The following is a 17762-nucleotide window of genomic DNA, read 5'->3' as shown; positions in this document are numbered from 1 at the left end:
TTCAACATCAACCACTATTTGCACATTCATGGTGGCCAAGTCAAGAGGGCACATGATAGAGTATGGACAGTGAAAATGAGGCATAAGGAGTATGGATACATATCAGGATGACGAGGCATGAGCAGTATGAATAGAGATCATAGGCGATACTGATTGGTACCTTTGCTCAATAGGTGGTACTGAAGATGAGCACACAACCAACATGCACTGTAGAGTATGCCAGAGTTGATACACGAGTGAGCACATGTATGATCTGACAATTCATCAGACATGAGATAGGGGTTCCAGGATCATTTTATATAATTGTGTATTTTGATAATATGTATTTACCTTTTCATTGAAAAAAATAATGGCCAAATCTAATTCTGTGTAATTCACCCTTTATTTATTTGTCTTTTGAGGCATCATGATTTATCTTTTCCATATTAATTCTTAAATAACTAACTGATAGGTCATAGAATGATGGGACAAGTACTTTACCTGTTTTTACCATACGGTGGCGGCGAAGATTTTTTTTATTAAAAGTGGTTAAAGATCTTTCTAAGCATCCATATTTTAGTATTTAACTTTTAAAAGTAATAGTGAACAAAATATAATGAAATTGAAGTTTTAAAACTTTTAGGAATGAATTGATATTTCCCAATTCAATAATTATTTTATCTAAACCCTGCATTATTTTAAATTACACTAGACACACCCCATCTCCTTCGTATATTCTTTCCATGCCAACCTCGAATAATATATATGTATCGCAAATAAAGCCCCTCCTCCCACTTGTGCTTTCTTTGTCGTTGCCCATGGCGATTAGCTCCAGAGGCGCCGTCAACTTCTTCCTCGCCATGCCCGTTCCTTGCCCTCCTTCTCTCCCCATTTCCACCTCCTACGCTTCCCCGATCAAGCGAATGGTCGGCGTGAGGTTGGGCGCCGCCATTACCGGTCCGATCTCTGTGATCGCAGGTTTTGGGGATTCGAAGGGAGGATCTGGTCTCTTGGAGCGACCTACCTTCGATCTGTCCCAGTTCGATGCCGTTCCTCAAGTCCAGGAAGGTAATCTACTAATCTTAATATGATCTTGTAGATCGATCTTGTTTTCTTTAGCTGCCGTCAAAATTTTCCCCCTTTTTGGTTGCGTTTGTGTTCTTTGATCAATAGAAATCGATATTTATGTATGATTTCTCATTCATGGCTTCATCGTGCACTCAACTTTTTCCACTTTGCCAAGAAAATGAACGCTGGGTATTTTTGTTGATCCAAAGAACTTAAGGTAGCGTTTCTTGAAGGACACAATTCTATCGAAAAAACAATTAATGGTGATTAAAATTCTGTAATTGTTTATCAATACTTTTAGAGGCCATTGTAGATGCTAGAGATAATCTTTTAGTAGTTCAAATACAAAGCAGAGAGTTTTAATCATCAACCTTCTCGCCTATTATTTTGTTCAATGAAAACTTGAACAAAACAGAAAAATCTCAAGTGCTCTAAGTGTCCTAAAAATATCCATGTTCAAAAGTTAGACTGTTCTAGCTACACTACCTTAAGTTCTTGATGTTCCATTCAACTAAATCAATGTTGTGTGACCAGGAATTAGTTGATAGCTTATATCATAGTTTAAAAAAAAAAACATCTCTGCATATTTGCCGTCCACATGTGTAGATAAAGAAAAAAAAAAACTTTTTTGGTTCATCTAAACCCAACTAAGCCACATTGATTTTGTATTAACTTAAGTAATTCAATATTGACTGCAAATGCCTCCAGTTATTTCCCCACATATCGTATTTGTGCAATGTTGGCTTATATCACCGTGGTGTGATTTAAGATGAAGGATGATTTGGTATTTTCTTATTCGACGAGGATGGATTAGTGGTGACCAGAAAAGTTGATAATATTATAAATAAAGGACTTTGTGGAGGTCACTTGGAATGCAACCACCACCCTTTTGTGTCGATACAATTACTTTGTGTTGTGTAATTCACCATGTTGATTGAACATCACCTTCAATGGTGAAGCAGAAGCTAATAAGTAAATCAGTGTTAATCAAACCAACAACTTATGACTATAGTAATCTATATCCAAAACATCCTCTAGAATTTATCCTTAGGCTTATCACATCAACTAAGTCGAAAGTTTTTATGTGAAAACACGAGAGGAACTTAGTTGAAGTTTCTTTCATGATTTCAAAAACCAAGTAGCATCTGATTTGTTTCAATCTAGGCTCCAGGTACACTGAAGTTAATCATGTATCCAAATTTTTTGCTCATGTTCTAGGTGGGGATATCGGTCGGCTTACTACAAGGAGGGGAGTGGGAAGAGGAGACAACTATAAAGTTCTGCTTATTGACGACCAAAAGCACACTGAAAAACTTGGTATGTTGATTATTCTTTCTTTCTCTCAAGGTGCACAATAGCTTTGTTTCTCGTCATTTGTCATTAGGATAAGGTTCTTAGTTTTCACAAAATATAAATCGTTTTGGCCATCTATTCACACACATAACATACCTTCTCACAATCCCACTGATTGGGAAATTTAAGTTTTATGTGTGTATGTATGATGAATGACATTGGAATTAGTATCCTTTCAAATAGTTATAGCTGCTTTCATCAAACATGTAAAATTTCTTGTATTTAAACTTTAAACATTTGGATAATCATAAATTAATGGTTAAAAATATACTATTATCAATTTATCATATAAATGATTTGTGTTTTGTTAGTCAATTGCTCAATCTCTAAACTTTAATTGTCATCAAGAACCTGAAAATACCTAAGTGTCAACTTTATTAGTGAAATCTAATAATTATACACTGTAAAATCGTTGTTAATGATTTCTTCTGAAGCTTCCTTTGCCCTTTTGCAGTCAAAAATGTGTTGCCACAAGTTGTTCCTTCAGTTACTTCCGATCTCGCTAGGGAGCTCTTTCATGAATCGCGGGAGATGGGCGCCGCATTGGTTATCATTACTGTCAAGGTGCTCAGAAAGCCCGAAACACACAAACTATCAAATTCCACCCATTTGTCGCTACAAGCTTATCGCTTACTTTTATATAATTGAACAGGAGCATGCGGAATTCTACGCCCACATGATGACCCTTCATGGATTGCGATCAGCAATAGAAGCAGATTCCAACTTGGAAACATGAAGAACTAGCAGTAGCATCAAGCCCTTGGATTTTCTCACTCGATCTTATGGAAGACTAACAAATTGAGTATAGTTTTGACAGAGCGAATCTTTCTCATTGTTTTTGTTGCTCATTTTACATTCTTTGTCAGTTCCATAAGCATATGATTTAATAGTTGTTGAATGGTAAATTCAATCTACATTGCATACCAACAATAATGTCTTCTAACACATGGTCCTCTACCTTAGTCAACTTAGCGGTCGGCTATATGTTGATCCCGTAATTTATTTTCTTCACATAATATGGGGATGTACTGTGAATGATACCTAGAGTGAGTCTAATATTCATCTTTTATTACAATTATATCTTCTAACACATACAATAAGACTTGTTAAAGCCAGCCTAGCCCTCTGTTTGCAGTGCTCACAGATATTTTCTCCCCTTCTTATGCAACATAAGAAGAGGCATATAGCATGTTGCAGGATTTTAAAACAAGCTTCCGATAAAAGGGCAAAACTGAAGGGGTGCCGCAGTTTTTTTTTTTTAAATATTAAAACAGTGATTTATTTTTTCATCTTGAAAATATCAATTTTATTCAAAATTATTTTAACATATCGTAATTTGATTGGCCAAAATTACTACCCGTATAGCTGTTTTGATTAGAGATATTACAGTAATTTTGAACAGAATTACTACACGTTATAGTATTTTTTTTTAATAAATATATTACAATAGTATTGAAGCCATTTAATTAAGTTGGAGTTTTGTTTTATTAATAATCTAGGTGTCCGATAGTACTAAATTCTCATTAATGTGGAATATATAAGAAGAGTCCGACCATCTTAGATTTATGGTATGTAATCTCATCTTATATTATAAGAATAATTTTGCGATTCAATCCATGACTATTAAATTATATGATAATAATGTGTCAATCCTCCTCTTTGTATATATAGCAATATTGTTATTTCAGAGGTTGTCATATATTTTAAATTTCATCATTATTTCAAAGATAGGTAGTCGTGATTTACCTATTTCGTAGTCGACTTTTGCCCTAATATTGAGAATGATTTTATTTTATATTATAATAATTTTGATAAAATTATTATAATATTATTGTAGTAAGAATATTTCTTTTAGGAAAATGGGATATGACATTGTTTTGATACTTTTAAATATTGTTGAAAAATAATTTGCATTTATTAATTATGTCATAGGGAAAATGGGATATGACATAATTTGCATCACTTTTGTACTTTATTAATTATGTACGTTATTTTATATGGCAGAATGATACCACGTGCACATCACATTATTATTCTATTTAATTTTCGAGTGAGGACAAAATTTTAAATACTGCTTTGCTAATTTCGTAATTTAATTGCTGTATTTTGAAAAATAAAATAAAAACTAGCCCCACTCAAGCATATCGAACCATATTACTTAGTTTAAAAAAAATAACAAAAAGGAAAATCGTCAGTTGATGAAAGGACCTTGAAATTTAAAAAGTATTAAAAGACGCATCTAATTTTATAATTTTAAAAGGAAATCTTAAAACCAACGTCACTATAATATTATATTTTAAAATTAACATCACAGCAATATTAATTTTTTAAAATTTAACATTAAAATGAGATTGTCTTTAAAATTCAGTACCACAGTGCTCTTTAATCATTGTCAATGGCGGAAAGAAATTCATGGTTAAACACATATTAATCTCATTGAAATAAAGAAAAACATATTATAAAAAGAAAAACAAACCGAGGTGCAGAGTGAAATATTAGAACTTCTACGTCGTCAATTGAATAAAACCCGGATTCCACCTTGGTTGGCGCTCGTTTCTCGAGAGCCCACGGTAAGGCGATAAAACCCGCTTCTCTGCTCTCCGATTCTCCCAACTCCACGCCAAACCAAAACCGCTTCCTTCCCTTCTCTTCCTCTCCTTCCCTTCTCTACCTCTCCTTCTCCCTTACGCATTGTTTTGCTTCTCTTCCCTTGATCGGATCGACGGGAAGCTGCGCTGCTCCTCTCCCCGCCCTTCTACCATGTCTGCCGACTCCATCGACGATTACTGGATCGACGCCGGCGGATCGGACGGCGAGCTGCGGTGCGCGATCGAGAGCTTCTGCGGCATGCCGCCTCACGCCGCCGCCGAGTGCGGGAACTTCTCTTATTCCCTCTCGCTTTGATTGTGCTATTAGTTGGTGGATTTGGGTATCTTGAATGATGGGCATGGGATGGAACGTGTTTGGCAGGGTGGGATGCGAGGAGGCTTGCGCAGCTGATGGTTGTGCCGTCGAAAGCTCGAGGAAGAGGTTGGTGTTATCTCGATCTAGGGTTTGATTCTGCGTTAATTTTTTTTGTGTGTGTGTGTGTTGATATGAACATAAATTTTAGAAGGAATTGAATTATGCTCATTTTCTTTTCTACTTTTGATTTTCGTCCTAATTTAGATCATAAAACAAACAAGCTTGGATGTTTTTACATCTGTATCATGTCTAACTACTCCTGGTACCTGCTTTGTTTTTCCATAAATATCATATGAATCTCCTTAAAAAAGACAGAAAATTATGCCTTTTTCATTGGTTAAATACTTATGGAAGGGAACTACTCTCGGTACATATATCCTGCTTCCAGAAGATCTACTACTTGTACTTCCGTATCTATCATGTGAGTCTTCTTAAAAATTAGTAAGAACCCTAAAATTATGGCCTTTTTTTCTTTGTTCAAATAATTATGGAGGGGGAAGAAGATTGATTGATGTTTATATTATGTAGAACATATCAAGAATTTTAAACCATAGCCAAGAACCAAGCTTGCTCCGGTCTGGTTAATTTCTCATGGTTTTCCAGCACCATGCTTGTGCCGATTTTGGTGTTTCCCATCTTCCTTCCTAAATTGGATTGTTGGGTTGGCATCTTAAATTTTCTTGCACTCTAATTTTACAGGGTAAGAGATGGCTCATGCACTGGGCCTAAGTCGAAAGCTTGTCGTGAAAAAATACGGCGGGATAAGTTGAATGACAGGTGCTTGTTCTTAAACTAATGTCTTGCAAAATCATAGTTTTCTTGTGATTCACATGGTTAATTTATGCATTCTTCTGTCAAGTGAACAACTTTAATTGCCAAAAAAATTGTTACTTAGGTTCTCAGAGCTGTCTTCGATCTTGGACCCTGGTAGACCTCCTAAGTCTGACAAAGCATCTATTCTGAGCGATGCGGTTTGTGTTTTGACGCAGTTAAAAGCTGAAGCAGAAGAACTAAAGAAGTCAAATGAAAAACTCCAAGCTGTGATCAAGGATCTAAAGGTCTGACCCCTATCCTTATGTTCTTTTTCGCTCTGTTCACAAGTATCCACCATTGTATTGATAACTTACGAATAAGTTCAGACATGGAACATTATTTGGTTTGTGGTGGGATATGTCTATCGAGATTGGTTTCTATATATAGACTCACAAAAATACTTAACTTAGGATGCAGAAACTATGATGTTAAGTTAGTGAAATGGTGATACATGTATTTCGTGCTGTTAGTTAAATACTGGACACTGGGAAAGTCATGAAAAGTTTCATTCTTCCTATTCTTCTCCAATTCATGGTGGTCTGGAGGATTGAGTGGTGTGTGTGTGCCGTAGTTGGAGGGGACGACAAATAGTTTTTGGCTTTGTTGTTCTTTAAGACAAATATTTGCAGACTAGACTTATCGGTTTAAAAGTGCAATGTTTCAAGTCTTTTTCCCCCCATCTTTTTATCATTTGCATACTGCTGCACTCAAATTCCTTTTCACAGCTAACTCTCATTAATGTAGGTGGAGAAACATGAGCTTCGAGACGAGAAGATGAAACTGAAGGCCGACAAAGAGAAGCTAGAACAACAAATCAAGGCTCTGAGCATGCCTCCAGCAAGCTACATCCCTCATCCACTCGCATTCCATCCTGATGCTGCCGCTGCCCCAGCTGCATTTGCTCTGCCTTGCGTCCAGGCCCCTCCAAACAAGCCAGCACACTTCGCGGCTTACCCTGGCATGGCTATGTGGCAGTGGCTTCCGCCTGCCGTCATGGATACCACACAAGACACCAAGCTTTGGCCTCCTCATGCTTAACATCTCGCTGCCAACACTTGAAATGCTATTCCCTTGTTCATGTCGCAGCAAGCATGAGAGTTGCCTGACACTTTAATTAATCAACTCCTTGAATTGCCAGCTTTGTAAGCCTCCAAAATGTAAGAGTTTACCTGTAGCATTTCTTTACAGCAGGTAATGAATGCTTTAGCTTAACCAGTTGGGGTTAGTTGATTGAGTAAGGTTTAACGAGCTAGCCATGAGCAGTGGTGGATCTAGGGAGGAGCGGGGGTGTGCTTGAGCACTCCCTTGCTCCCGAAAAATTTCACTAGTATGCTGCAGTCCGAGGGGCAGCGAGAAGGAAGATAAACCTCAGCTCCCTTCTTTGAGCACCCTCTTCCTTTTTTATCTGGATCCGCCACTGGCCATGAGTTTGTGGTGATTTAGTTATAGGCTCGTGGCTCAGCCATGTCGGTGAGCTTGCTTCAGCTTAACAGGTTGGGTTAGTCAATTTGGTAAGGTTTAACCAGCAGAGGAAAAGAAGCGAACTGCAGGAAGAAAAAGGAAAAGCAAAGAACTTGTGACGACCTGGCCGTGAGCTTGCGGTGACGTAGTTTCGGACTCGTGGCTGGGCCATGTCTGTGAGCTTGTCGTGAACTCACTGTTGGATTCGTGATAGGTGGTGACGGGAGAGTTAAATCGGGTGGGAAAAGAATGCTCTCAATTTCAAGTGGATCAAAAATCAGTGAAAATTGATCTTTCTTGAATTTTGAATCTCTTTTTTATTAATAATTTTGATTTAAACTATCTCCATTCATCTAAAATTCATTTTTCATGTTCATTTTATTCCTAAGTCGAAAATAAAATTAAGTTGCTAAAATCGCGATTCAAACTTAGTTTTTTGTTATTCAGGGTGTTTGAACTCATTTGAGCTCGATATAGTTTAAATATTAGAATAGTAAAGATTGACTTTTTTTAACGCAAAAGCAAAATGAGCTTTCTTTTTATCCAATTTAACGTCGCATGTTGATTTTTTTTATATAAAAAGATGTACCTACTGTCTCCACTGTACGGTAGTAGTTTATACAGATTATTATCTCTCTTAATTTGGCTCGCTTAAATCGACAGGTTCGTAGTTTCTATACCATGAGATTTTTTTTAAAAATTAAAATTGTTCAAAAATATTCGAAAAGAATTTAAACATTAATTTTTGAGCCTCAAATTGGATGGTTGCGAGTTTCACACCGTAACATCTATTTAATATATTATGCGACTTATGATTAAATCTGAATTAAAAATTATGATTTTCAAAAATTTAAAGTTTATCATTTACATTATAATAATTATTGTTTTGTAATTACTATAATTTAACAGTCATACAATTGTAACAATTACATAGTTATAGTAATTACGATTTTATTATTGTTACATTATAAATGAAATTTTTTTGAGAGATTAAATTATAGTAACTATGATTTTATAATTATTGCAACATGAATATTAAATCCTAAACTTTGAGAGGTCATAACTTGTAACACTAGATTTTAGATTTAAAAAATATCATTTAAGTTTCAAATAATTTTAATTTTATTTTATATTATCGTAGCTACTATAATTATATAACAATTAAAACTATAGTTATTATAATTATATGGCCGCTTAATTATAGTTGCCACCAACTATAAATTTTTAACTGCTTCAACACAGCAATATAAGTCGGTATAGTTTAGAGTATTTGGGTAATTACATGTATCTTTTGCTTAAAAAAAATAAAAATGGGATGTCATTGTGATAATTTTTTAAAAAATAAAACCTTTTGACTATTGTCTAATTTATTTGTTATTAAAATAGTATGATATTTCATCTCAATCTTTTTTTTTATTTTAGAAAATATTTTTCCGACGATTTCAATAAAAAAAGAAATGGTCTTTTAATTTTTCTCAATATTATTTATATACAAATAATTCATAATTTACTTACAACTTATAAGTATAGTTATTCGCTTCGCGTCCATTTCGCCTTCCGTACTCTTCTTAGCCTCGAAGCCTACTCCCTTCCCGCTTCTACACGTCTCTGAGGACGCCGATCAGTAGGGTTTCTCCGCCGCATCTCCCGATCCGTCGCCACTGCATGCTCTACGTCAGGTACGTCGTTTCTCCCACTTTTATCGCTTTCTGGATGAGGAAACTGAGACATCTCTAGATCGAGCTTTCAGATTTTGATTTCAATTATATGATTCTGGAAAACGTAGAGTTCGAATCTTAGGGCACTGTATCGGAGAGAGTTTTTCTTACAATTTCGTGACTGTTAGCGATTCTACTGCCAAGGTTTCCTATTATCAATGTGGGTTTATTGCTGTTCAAATCAGTATGATTGCGTTTCTTTAAATCGTTCCTTAAATTGGGTTTTTCATCTTGCACGTTTAAGAAATCCAAGGAATACTGTGTGCACTATAGCATTTACTGTTTCATACCTGTAAAAATGAGGGTTTTGGTATATCTGGATGCCTATCGATCTTGTTTCATCTATTATAGAATTTAATAGGACTTTGATTTCTAGCAGAAGTTGTCGATTCGTTTTTATCTCTTTCTTCTTTATTGAACTATTCATTTAAAAATCAAAATACATTTTTTTGGAGGGAATCATCAAGATAACACCCGATTTTATTCATTCATTTTTTTTTATTTAAATGGCACCACCCCACTTCCATGCACAATTATACAACTACCCTCCATCACACAGTATCAACTTTATTTCCATTATTATCTCTCTCCTATTTTTTCCGTCTAAATCGATCCGTTGTGGCAGCTACGAATCAGTAGTTGCTATATAGTTGTAGCAGCTACAGTTTCGTAGTTGCTACAATTGAACTGCCATAAAGTTGTTGTAGCTATGACTTCGTATCTGCTACAACATGAAATTTTTTTTAACACTAAAGTTGTTCAAAGCCTCCGAAAAGAATTTAAATGATATTTTTTGAGCTTGAAACCTGGCCTTTACGGATTCCACCCTGTAACTAGTTGTAGATATCTGAACAAACTTCGATTTGATATATTGTGCGTCTCGTAGTTCAACTCAAGTCAAAAGTTATGACCTCTCAAAATTTAGGATTTAACATTCACATTGTAGCGGTTACAAAACCATAGCTGCTACAACTAAGCTACTACGTAGTTGTAACATGTATGGTTTCGTGATTGTTATACAGTTGTAGTAGCTACGATTTCATGACCGCTACAATATGAATGTTAAACCCTAAACTTTGAGAGGTCATAACTTTTAACTCAGGTTAAATCATGAGACACACAATATATCAAATCAAAGCTCGTTCAGAGATCTACAACTAGATATGGGGTGGAAACCGTAATGGTCAGGTTTGAAGCTAAAAAAACGTTGTTTAAATCTTTTCAAAGGTTCCGAAAATTTTGGTCTTAAATTTTTCTTCTTCATGTTGTAGCAGCTATGAAACCATAGTTGCTAAAACTATGTAGCAGCTACGAGTTCATAACTGCTACAATGTGCCCGACCAGTTCAGGGTTTACGTGGGAGATGAAGAGGATAGTTATATCATTTTATAGGGGGTGAGGTGCCTTTTTGATAAAAAATCAAAATGGGGCACTCTTTTGACGATTCAATAAAAAAGGTGCTCTTTTGACTTTTGCCCATTTTTTTTCCTTGCTCATTGATGCTTCACACAGTTGGAGTGAATGCAACACCTGACCATTGCAAATGCAAGCAAGAGTTGGACACTCAAATTAGATGTAAAGTCTGAAGAGAATTCATGAAATCTTTTGGTTAATTTACAAGACTTGTAGGCAGTGTTGCCACTCCAAGACTATTACTTGATGTTTACATTGCTTTATCTTGCTCAAGTGTTGTATGCAGTGTGATTGTGAATTGGTGGGCGACTCTGCAATGAATTAGATTTTTCTATTGGGAAATTTCTCTAGAACAATTCTGACTTCTAAGAAGAATATGATAGAATGTACATGTTTTAATATTCTCTCTTCTGGACTGTCACATCCATGGTATTTATAATTGTGTCTGTCATCCAAATCCAAAGACTTTTCCACCTTCTTACATTTTATGAGTTCCAATAAAAGTCATACATTCACTTGCTAGCAATCCACTTATTGCTGGCGTTAATGGCATCTATCATGTAACTATATTTTTCAGGTCGAAATTTTGTTGTTTCATTTTGTAGATTTGGTTTTTCGTGATTTAATATGATTTGCATCCCATAGTTAAATAGCATGTAATTTGGTTGCAGGATATGACGAGTATTATCTCAGGCAACCCTTGAAATTTACCAATTCAAGTTTTCAATAGTTTCACAAAGACCAGAGTCACCAGACTAAGTATAATACAATGTTGGGATGTTAAGGCACAGAGTTTCTTTCTGCTGGAACTTCATATTACATAAATCAACAGCTCAGTAGTAATCATCAAAAAGGACAAATTTCTAGGCTGGTTTTTGTAAGAGAAGTTAATAATGGTGAAGCTGAATCAAACAGCTCAAAAGATGATGACAAGGACCAAGAAAGTGAAAAGGTAGATGTACTTTAGTAAAAAAAATTTCTTCATTTTTTGTTCATTCTGGATTTTTACAAGCAAAAACTACCTCTATGCTCTCATATGTTTTTACAGGTTGTTTTTGTTTTGAATAGTTGATGATACTGTATATCTGTTTATGTGATACCATCACAGTTTTATGAGGATTCCATTTTTTCAGAAGAACAGAGGATAGGAGTCTCAGATTAAATTTGTAAATAGTGAATACACCAAATGGTAACAAATCCTCTGATCAGAAGCAGAGTACAGTCACATAGATGAGGCTTACAAAACAATCATGGAAGGAAAAGAAGGATTGCAAAAATTAGCATATTTACTATGGCCTTGTTTGTTTAAGGAAGATTTTCTTTTGTTTTTTAGTAAATAAAATTTAAAAGCTAGAAAGAGATGTAAAACTAATATTTAGCATTAATTGATTTTTTTTACAAGTTTAAATTTATTAGAGGTAAATGATGTGTTAAATATCAATTTTCTCTTTCTAAGTTTTCGTGGGTTTTTTATTTTCTAAAAACTGCAAAAAAAATATCATGAACTTATTGTTTGCCAACCTAGACAAGTTTGATTCTCTTAGATATTTCCAAAGAACAGTATGGTGCCAGGACTGCAGTACCTGTTAGAGTTTGATTAGCATGTCGTGTAGTTTTTTTCACGATGAAGACTGCTTTTCCTTTGTAGTCACGTCGTCCAGTTCCATGTCTCATTGAAGGTTTTGTTATATTTCTGTCCTTTTTTTCATAGATGTGTTCAATAATGGTTTCAATGTTTGCTCTCTCTTCTATATGTTTCAAAGATGTTGCAGTTTTGCTTTATTGTTCTATTAAATATGCACATACTCAAAGTTAATCACAATATAAACTCTGCAATTATTTTGTCTTAACAGTATTTGATGGGTTATCCCGTGAGGCTTTGGAGCAAATAGTCGTAGCAGGCGATTCAAATTTTAGTGGAATGGATCTAGCAACTCTGATCAGAAAAAAAGTACGATAGATTGTAGAATATCCAACTGAAAAAAAGAGGTATTTTCTTAATCGTTGCACATGCAACTCCAACTATTGGGAATATATTTGCAAAATCTTCCCTAGCTGAAGAATTATGTTCTCTAGAGTTGAATACTAAATTTTGTATTAATCTCGCAAACCTGAAGTAATATGTCTGATATGTTTGTTATTTGATATCAATCAACAACAATTTTTATCTTCTATAAGAATTTGATTATCGATTTATTCAAATATTTATGGCAAGATTGGTATCACTATTGTACAGATATTTAGTAAGTCGGTTATCTATTTATTTCAATAGATATGAACTGAAATAGTTTTACAAATCACGAGTGTTCGACCCATTGCCATCCTAAACATAGTCGACACAGGTGGGCTCCCTGAACAAATGAGTCTTGAAACTTCATTCAATCTCTGAAACTGCTGTTCTTTTACCCTTGTCTTCCCTTTCAGGAAACCAGTAGATTTGCTAACATGCCGGCACAAGGTTTTGTGACTGACACTTTCATTCTTTTTTAAGGAAAAAACACTCTGATTACACGATAAGTACAATTATGCTTTCCTAATGCACTAACATAAAACAAAATTAGTGGTCCAATAAATAAGACAAGGTATGCCCTAATCCTTGAGGCATTGTTTTATCAGCCCCCTTTGCATGTGATCCTACAAATAAATCTTTGTCCTTGTGCTAATTCAGCCTTGATGATTGCAAAAGCATGTCTCCTGATAATGAAGTTTCAGTGGAACTTACACATGCATCTGCAAATGAAACAAAATGATGATTGATAGCTTTATATTTTACTGCCCAATGGTTCTAACTTTTATTTGTTTCACAATCTTCCAATGCTGTCAATCTAGTCGTTTATATTGGTTTCTTTGTTTGAAAAAACAAGGGGAGGTTGGTTAGGTTCACGGTGTCATTAAGATATCGATTGCTGAAGATGCGATGCTTTTGTTTGTGTGCTCATTCTTTCAAAAAGCTTGATTTAGGGTGGACCTTATTGTGATCTTGATCTTGATCTTGCATCGATTCTTTCCGAGAGGTTCATTCTGTGGGTGGTCTTGCTTCCGGTTGTCGGAGAGCATTAACTATTTCATCATAAAATGTACTTTATGACATCAAGTTTCAACATGGATTCATATTTTCTATGATTGTTCCTCTTTCTTTAGTAGTCAAAGATATAGATGCACAATTCTATCCAAGAAAATGGAGGAAAATATGAACATAGATCTCTTTTGCCACTTTGTTTTTGTCTATATTTTCTTTTCTCATAGGGAACACTATCGTAAAACTTTCTAATACCATTTTATATGCATTTCTTTCAGGTTCCAGATCCAGATCAGGAGGTATGTGATTCATGAATTGCAGTAAGAGCTTTACAAATGATCTAGAGAAAAAAAATTCTAACAAGGAGAGGAAAACCTCTCTTCAGCAGAGCTTTGGCATTCCGCCCCGGCTTATGTTGCCATGGCTCAAAGACTTCTTGGCCATCTTAGTCATCTGGCCCTTCAAGCTCTTGCACACCTTTTCCAACTCCTTCACCTTCCTTTCCATCCGATGCATTTCTTCCCTCAGCCGTTCCTTTTCCTCCTCGTCATCTGGTGCTACTGCCGGAGAACACAGTATCGTCTCTGCAGTAGTTGTGGTTGTGGTGGCGGCGGCGGCGGTTTCCATGTGTAGCTTGGATCGCTGGGAGACCAATGCTTGCACTGCAATTCCGGGTGGAATTCTCCTATTTTTAGCTAGGTCTTTGCAGGACTCGAGAGTGAGCTTCTCATAGTTGAGGCAGCGACACAGCTTCGCCACCTCCTCCCCAGATAACCCCGGGTGCGACTGCATAACCATACAAAAAAAAGATTTCTAGTTTCGAGCATCAGCCTATGATCAAACATGCTTCAAGCTTGAATGCTCAACTATCTAAACAATGTGCAAATCTCAAAACCCAAAAGGGAAGCATGGATCTAAAGAAAGAGGAAGGGCGTGCTTTCGCGGCCGAGCCACAAGAAGTCACTATCGATTTAACTTTGGTTGATCGCTTAGGAATGGTTACACTCGAAATCCCCCTATCGTTAGAAAGATCTATAAGGTCCCCAAGCGACAATTCGATTTAAGGTTTGGTCCTTAGATTGAAGCATGAATCTAAAGAAATAGGAAGTGTGCGCCTTTGTGTGCAAATCACATGAAGTGCCTACCGATTTAGTTTCGGTCATTTGCTTAGGAATGCTTACACTCGAAAGCCCTCTACAGTTAGAAATATCTATCAGGTATTTAGAGTTTAGGATTTAGAAATCATGAGCACTTAATCATTCATTACCTGAAGGTAGATGTCCATAGCCCTATAGACCCCATCAAAGCAGTCCCTCGCAGAGTCCGGCAATGCCTCTGCCACCTCAAGGAACTTGCCCACCTTCAAGCTCTGGTCAGGGCAGATCTCTCCCAAGTACTTGTCCATCAGCCTCCCCACCTTCCTCATCCTCTGCAACTCCACCTCACCGGCGCCGGCGGCGCTGCCCGCAAATGTCCTCACCAACCTCACCACCAAGTTCACATCAAACGCCACGCCATGGCCTGACACCAGCAGGTCATCCAGCGTGGCCTGGTCCAGCACCTGCCCCATCAGCTTCTCTAGCTCGTCCCTGACCTCCCGGCTCACCCCCAGGCCGGTGACCACGCGCAGCACCCAGAACAGGCCTCTGCACGAGAAGGCTCCCGGCGTCGACCTCCCGATGGCCACCACCCCGTGCACTGCAGTCTCTGCGAGCCCGCCGACCGCCGCCTCCATCTCCTTCCTCGAGCCCGGCCTCTGGGCCACTGATTTGAGGTAGTGCAGGAGGAACCTGGTCAGGAGCAGGCTCTTGTTGTCGGCCATGAACGCCTCCAAGCTCCTCGCCATTTCCTCCACCGTGATCGGCGCCAAGACGGCGAGCTCATCGAACCACCACTCTCTGCGACAAAACGGACCCGGAGAATGTAAATTTTCTGGCGATGGAATCGATCGCCTTCTTCTTATTTGTTAGGACTTACTTCTTCTGCAGTGAGTCGGAGGGCGTCGCCATGGATGACTCCGGGGAGGTGGAGGCGGCGGAGGAGGAAGAAGAAGGAGGAGGAGGAATCGACGCGGTGCGATCGAGGGGTATTCTTGAGGTGAGAGAAGAGATGAGCCTGCGGATGAGGCCGCAGGAGTTGGCGGCGGGGAAGAAGGCCTCGCAGCACCTGAGCGCGGCGAGGGCATCGCTCCACTGCCATCCGGCGGCGCCGTCCAGGAACGCGGAGGTCTGCTCCAGGAGGGTGTCGGCCATGTCGAGCGCGACGGCGGAGCAGTGGAGGAGCGCGACGTTGGAGGGCGTGAGGTCGATGCTGCCATTGTTGTAGCAGAATCTCGACACGAGCTCGAACCCACAGGGCCCTCCGGGGAACTCTCCGACGCTGATGCTCTTCTTCTTCTTCTTCTTCTGGTTTTCTTGCTTCACCAGCTTCCTCATCTTGCCTGAGAAGGCACAGATCACTCTCTGCGACGATGATTCAGGTCACTGTCAAAGGAAAGTTCTTATTTTCTTTCCTTAATTAGAAAAAAAAGAGTAGAACCTGGTGGAGGAAGAAGGTGTGCTGGTCGTTGACGAGGACCTTGAGATCACAAAGCTCCTGCATTGCTGAAGACTGACGTGCCGGAGAGAGAGAGGAAGGGGAGGAGTTCAGTGATGGAGCATAGGATGGGAATCGTGTAATGAAGGTATTGGATCAGCCATTTACTAAAAGCACTCACTTATTTTCTAAAATATAACTTTGAATAATATTTTCATCTTTCATATTTATAATTATTATTTTTTATTATGTCATTTCTTTATCAGTCGAGTGCTTAGAATCAATAATTAAAAATTTTAAATTATTATGTTTTAAGTTTTCTTATGAACTATTTGTGATAAAACATCTTAAATGCTGTATCAATTTTAAACTTTTATAGTTTTCTATTTATGATATGAAATTCATGTTTAATGACATGATTACACATTTGATTTAAAGTGTTTTTGAGATATCTAAGGCCATTTATTGAGATCGACAAACTTTAAGATGTTTTGTCACAAGCTCATTAAAAAATTTAGCACTTACTGAACAGAAAGGGCAGCAAACGACCGGAGAGTTATGGATAGTCGATTATTAATAAACGATGGATATAATAGAAAATGATTATATGTTTTAGTCTTTATGAAAATTCGACTATGCAATTCAATAGATTATCATTTTATCAAATCGATACCAGGTTTGGAATTGCAGCCAACGGCCACGACTGGTGCTCGCAATGATTGGCTACGACCGCAACAACTTGCCGACTGGCCACGAATCGCATGCGTCGATGAGTTTTTTTTATTATTATTTTATATATATATTTAAAAGGATGATATTTAAAAAAAAAATGCGTCGTTTGTTAAATATAAAAAGTTTAGCGAACTTTTTAAAATACTATTGCAAGTTAAGTGTGTACTTGGATAAGTTCACTGATTTGGTGGATTCACAGTGGGGAGTCATATTGATTTTGTCTGGACCTGGCGACCCGCTTTGGAAGACAGCCACAGGCATATCCTGCGGGTATAGTTTTTGTGGTCGATTAGGGTTCAGGAAGAACAGAATAATGATTGTTCTCTCAAGTGGGTTTGTCACCATTAGGAGCATGTGGAGTTGGAGAGCTACAGTTAGGGTGTTGAAGGGCAGGCAGATTAGGGAGGGATGAGGGACCAGCATTGGAGACTGTTTTTCTCATGGAATAGAATAATGAACAAGGTTGGTCAGTAGCATCTCGCTGTGGGAGGTCATGCGTTCTTGAACTTTTAGACTAGATTGATCGATTTGACTTGTTTTATTGATTCGCAGTTTTGAAGGTGGTTTTGTGTCGGCTGGTATGAGCGAAACATATCGTCCGGCTTGTTAATTAGCTAGCTTGTAGAACGAGCTCGAGATGGCATGTGAATACTTTTGCGTAATGTCTATTGCGATGTTTGCACGAGGCCTCTGTGTGAGATGATTCA

General features: G+C 37.5%; 3 protein-coding genes and 1 long non-coding RNA gene across 4 annotated transcripts; 3 read left to right on the top strand and 1 right to left on the bottom strand.

The window, feature by feature from the left end:
• Positions 1 to 756: 756 nt before the first annotated feature.
• On the top strand, positions 757 to 3345 carry LOC122049634 (ATP-dependent Clp protease adapter protein CLPS2, chloroplastic-like). The gene is made up of 4 exons (XM_042610994.1): positions 757 to 1047; positions 2266 to 2364; positions 2855 to 2964; positions 3053 to 3345. Exons 1-4 carry the CDS (start codon positions 798 to 800, stop codon positions 3134 to 3136), a joined length of 543 nt encoding a protein of 180 aa, XP_042466928.1. The 5' UTR covers positions 757 to 797; the 3' UTR covers positions 3137 to 3345.
• A 1654-nt stretch (positions 3346 to 4999) lies between these two features.
• Positions 5000 to 7389, top strand: LOC122047615 (transcription factor bHLH115-like). Its single transcript, XM_042609005.1, has 5 exons — positions 5000 to 5270; positions 5371 to 5430; positions 6064 to 6141; positions 6260 to 6422; positions 6922 to 7389. The coding sequence occupies exons 1-5, from the start codon at positions 5161 to 5163 to the stop codon at positions 7213 to 7215; spliced, it is 705 nt and encodes a 234-aa protein (XP_042464939.1). The 5' UTR covers positions 5000 to 5160; the 3' UTR covers positions 7216 to 7389.
• Positions 7390 to 9181: 1792 nt separating this feature from the next.
• Positions 9182 to 14199, top strand: LOC122047614. Its single transcript, XR_006130601.1, has 4 exons — positions 9182 to 9317; positions 11441 to 11721; positions 12623 to 12758; positions 14067 to 14199. It is a non-coding gene; the product is annotated as an uncharacterized LOC122047614 (long non-coding RNA).
• On the bottom strand, positions 14018 to 16458 carry LOC122047613 (BTB/POZ domain-containing protein At3g19850-like). Its single transcript, XM_042609004.1, has 4 exons — positions 16327 to 16458; positions 15766 to 16250; positions 15056 to 15686; positions 14018 to 14574 (listed from the first exon to the last, which is right to left on the bottom strand). The coding sequence occupies exons 1-4, from the start codon at positions 16387 to 16389 to the stop codon at positions 14170 to 14172; spliced, it is 1584 nt and encodes a 527-aa protein (XP_042464938.1). The 5' UTR covers positions 16390 to 16458; the 3' UTR covers positions 14018 to 14169.
• Between the last annotated feature and the right edge of the window lie 1304 nt (positions 16459 to 17762).

The sequence above is a fragment of the Zingiber officinale genome, chromosome 2B (genome assembly GCF_018446385.1).
Source record: "Zingiber officinale cultivar Zhangliang chromosome 2B, Zo_v1.1, whole genome shotgun sequence".
NCBI lineage: Eukaryota > Viridiplantae > Streptophyta > Magnoliopsida > Zingiberales > Zingiberaceae > Zingiber > Zingiber officinale.
This window is presented reverse-complemented; position numbering and strand designations above follow the sequence as displayed.

Coding starts and splice junctions, on each gene's coding strand:
- LOC122049634 (XM_042610994.1), top strand. CDS start 798: ATGGCGATTAGCTCCAGAGGCGCCGTCAACTTCTTCCTCGCCATGCCC. Junction 1,048..2,265: donor CGTTCCTCAAGTCCAGGAAG/GTAATCTACTAA, acceptor CTCATGTTCTAG/GTGGGGATATCGGTCGGCTT. Junction 2,965..3,052: donor TGGTTATCATTACTGTCAAG/GTGCTCAGAAAG, acceptor ATAATTGAACAG/GAGCATGCGGAATTCTACGC.
- LOC122047615 (XM_042609005.1), top strand. CDS start 5,161: ATGTCTGCCGACTCCATCGACGATTACTGGATCGACGCCGGCGGATCG. Junction 5,431..6,063: donor GTCGAAAGCTCGAGGAAGAG/GTTGGTGTTATC, acceptor CTAATTTTACAG/GGTAAGAGATGGCTCATGCA. Junction 6,142..6,259: donor CGGGATAAGTTGAATGACAG/GTGCTTGTTCTT, acceptor ATTGTTACTTAG/GTTCTCAGAGCTGTCTTCGA.
- LOC122047613 (XM_042609004.1), bottom strand. CDS start 16,389: ATGCAGGAGCTTTGTGATCTCAAGGTCCTCGTCAACGACCAGCACACC. Junction 15,687..15,765: donor TCCGACTCACTGCAGAAGAA/GTAAGTCCTAAC, acceptor GTTTTGTCGCAG/AGAGTGGTGGTTCGATGAGC. Junction 14,575..15,055: donor CTATGGACATCTACCTTCAG/GTAATGAATGAT, acceptor ATGGTTATGCAG/TCGCACCCGGGGTTATCTGG.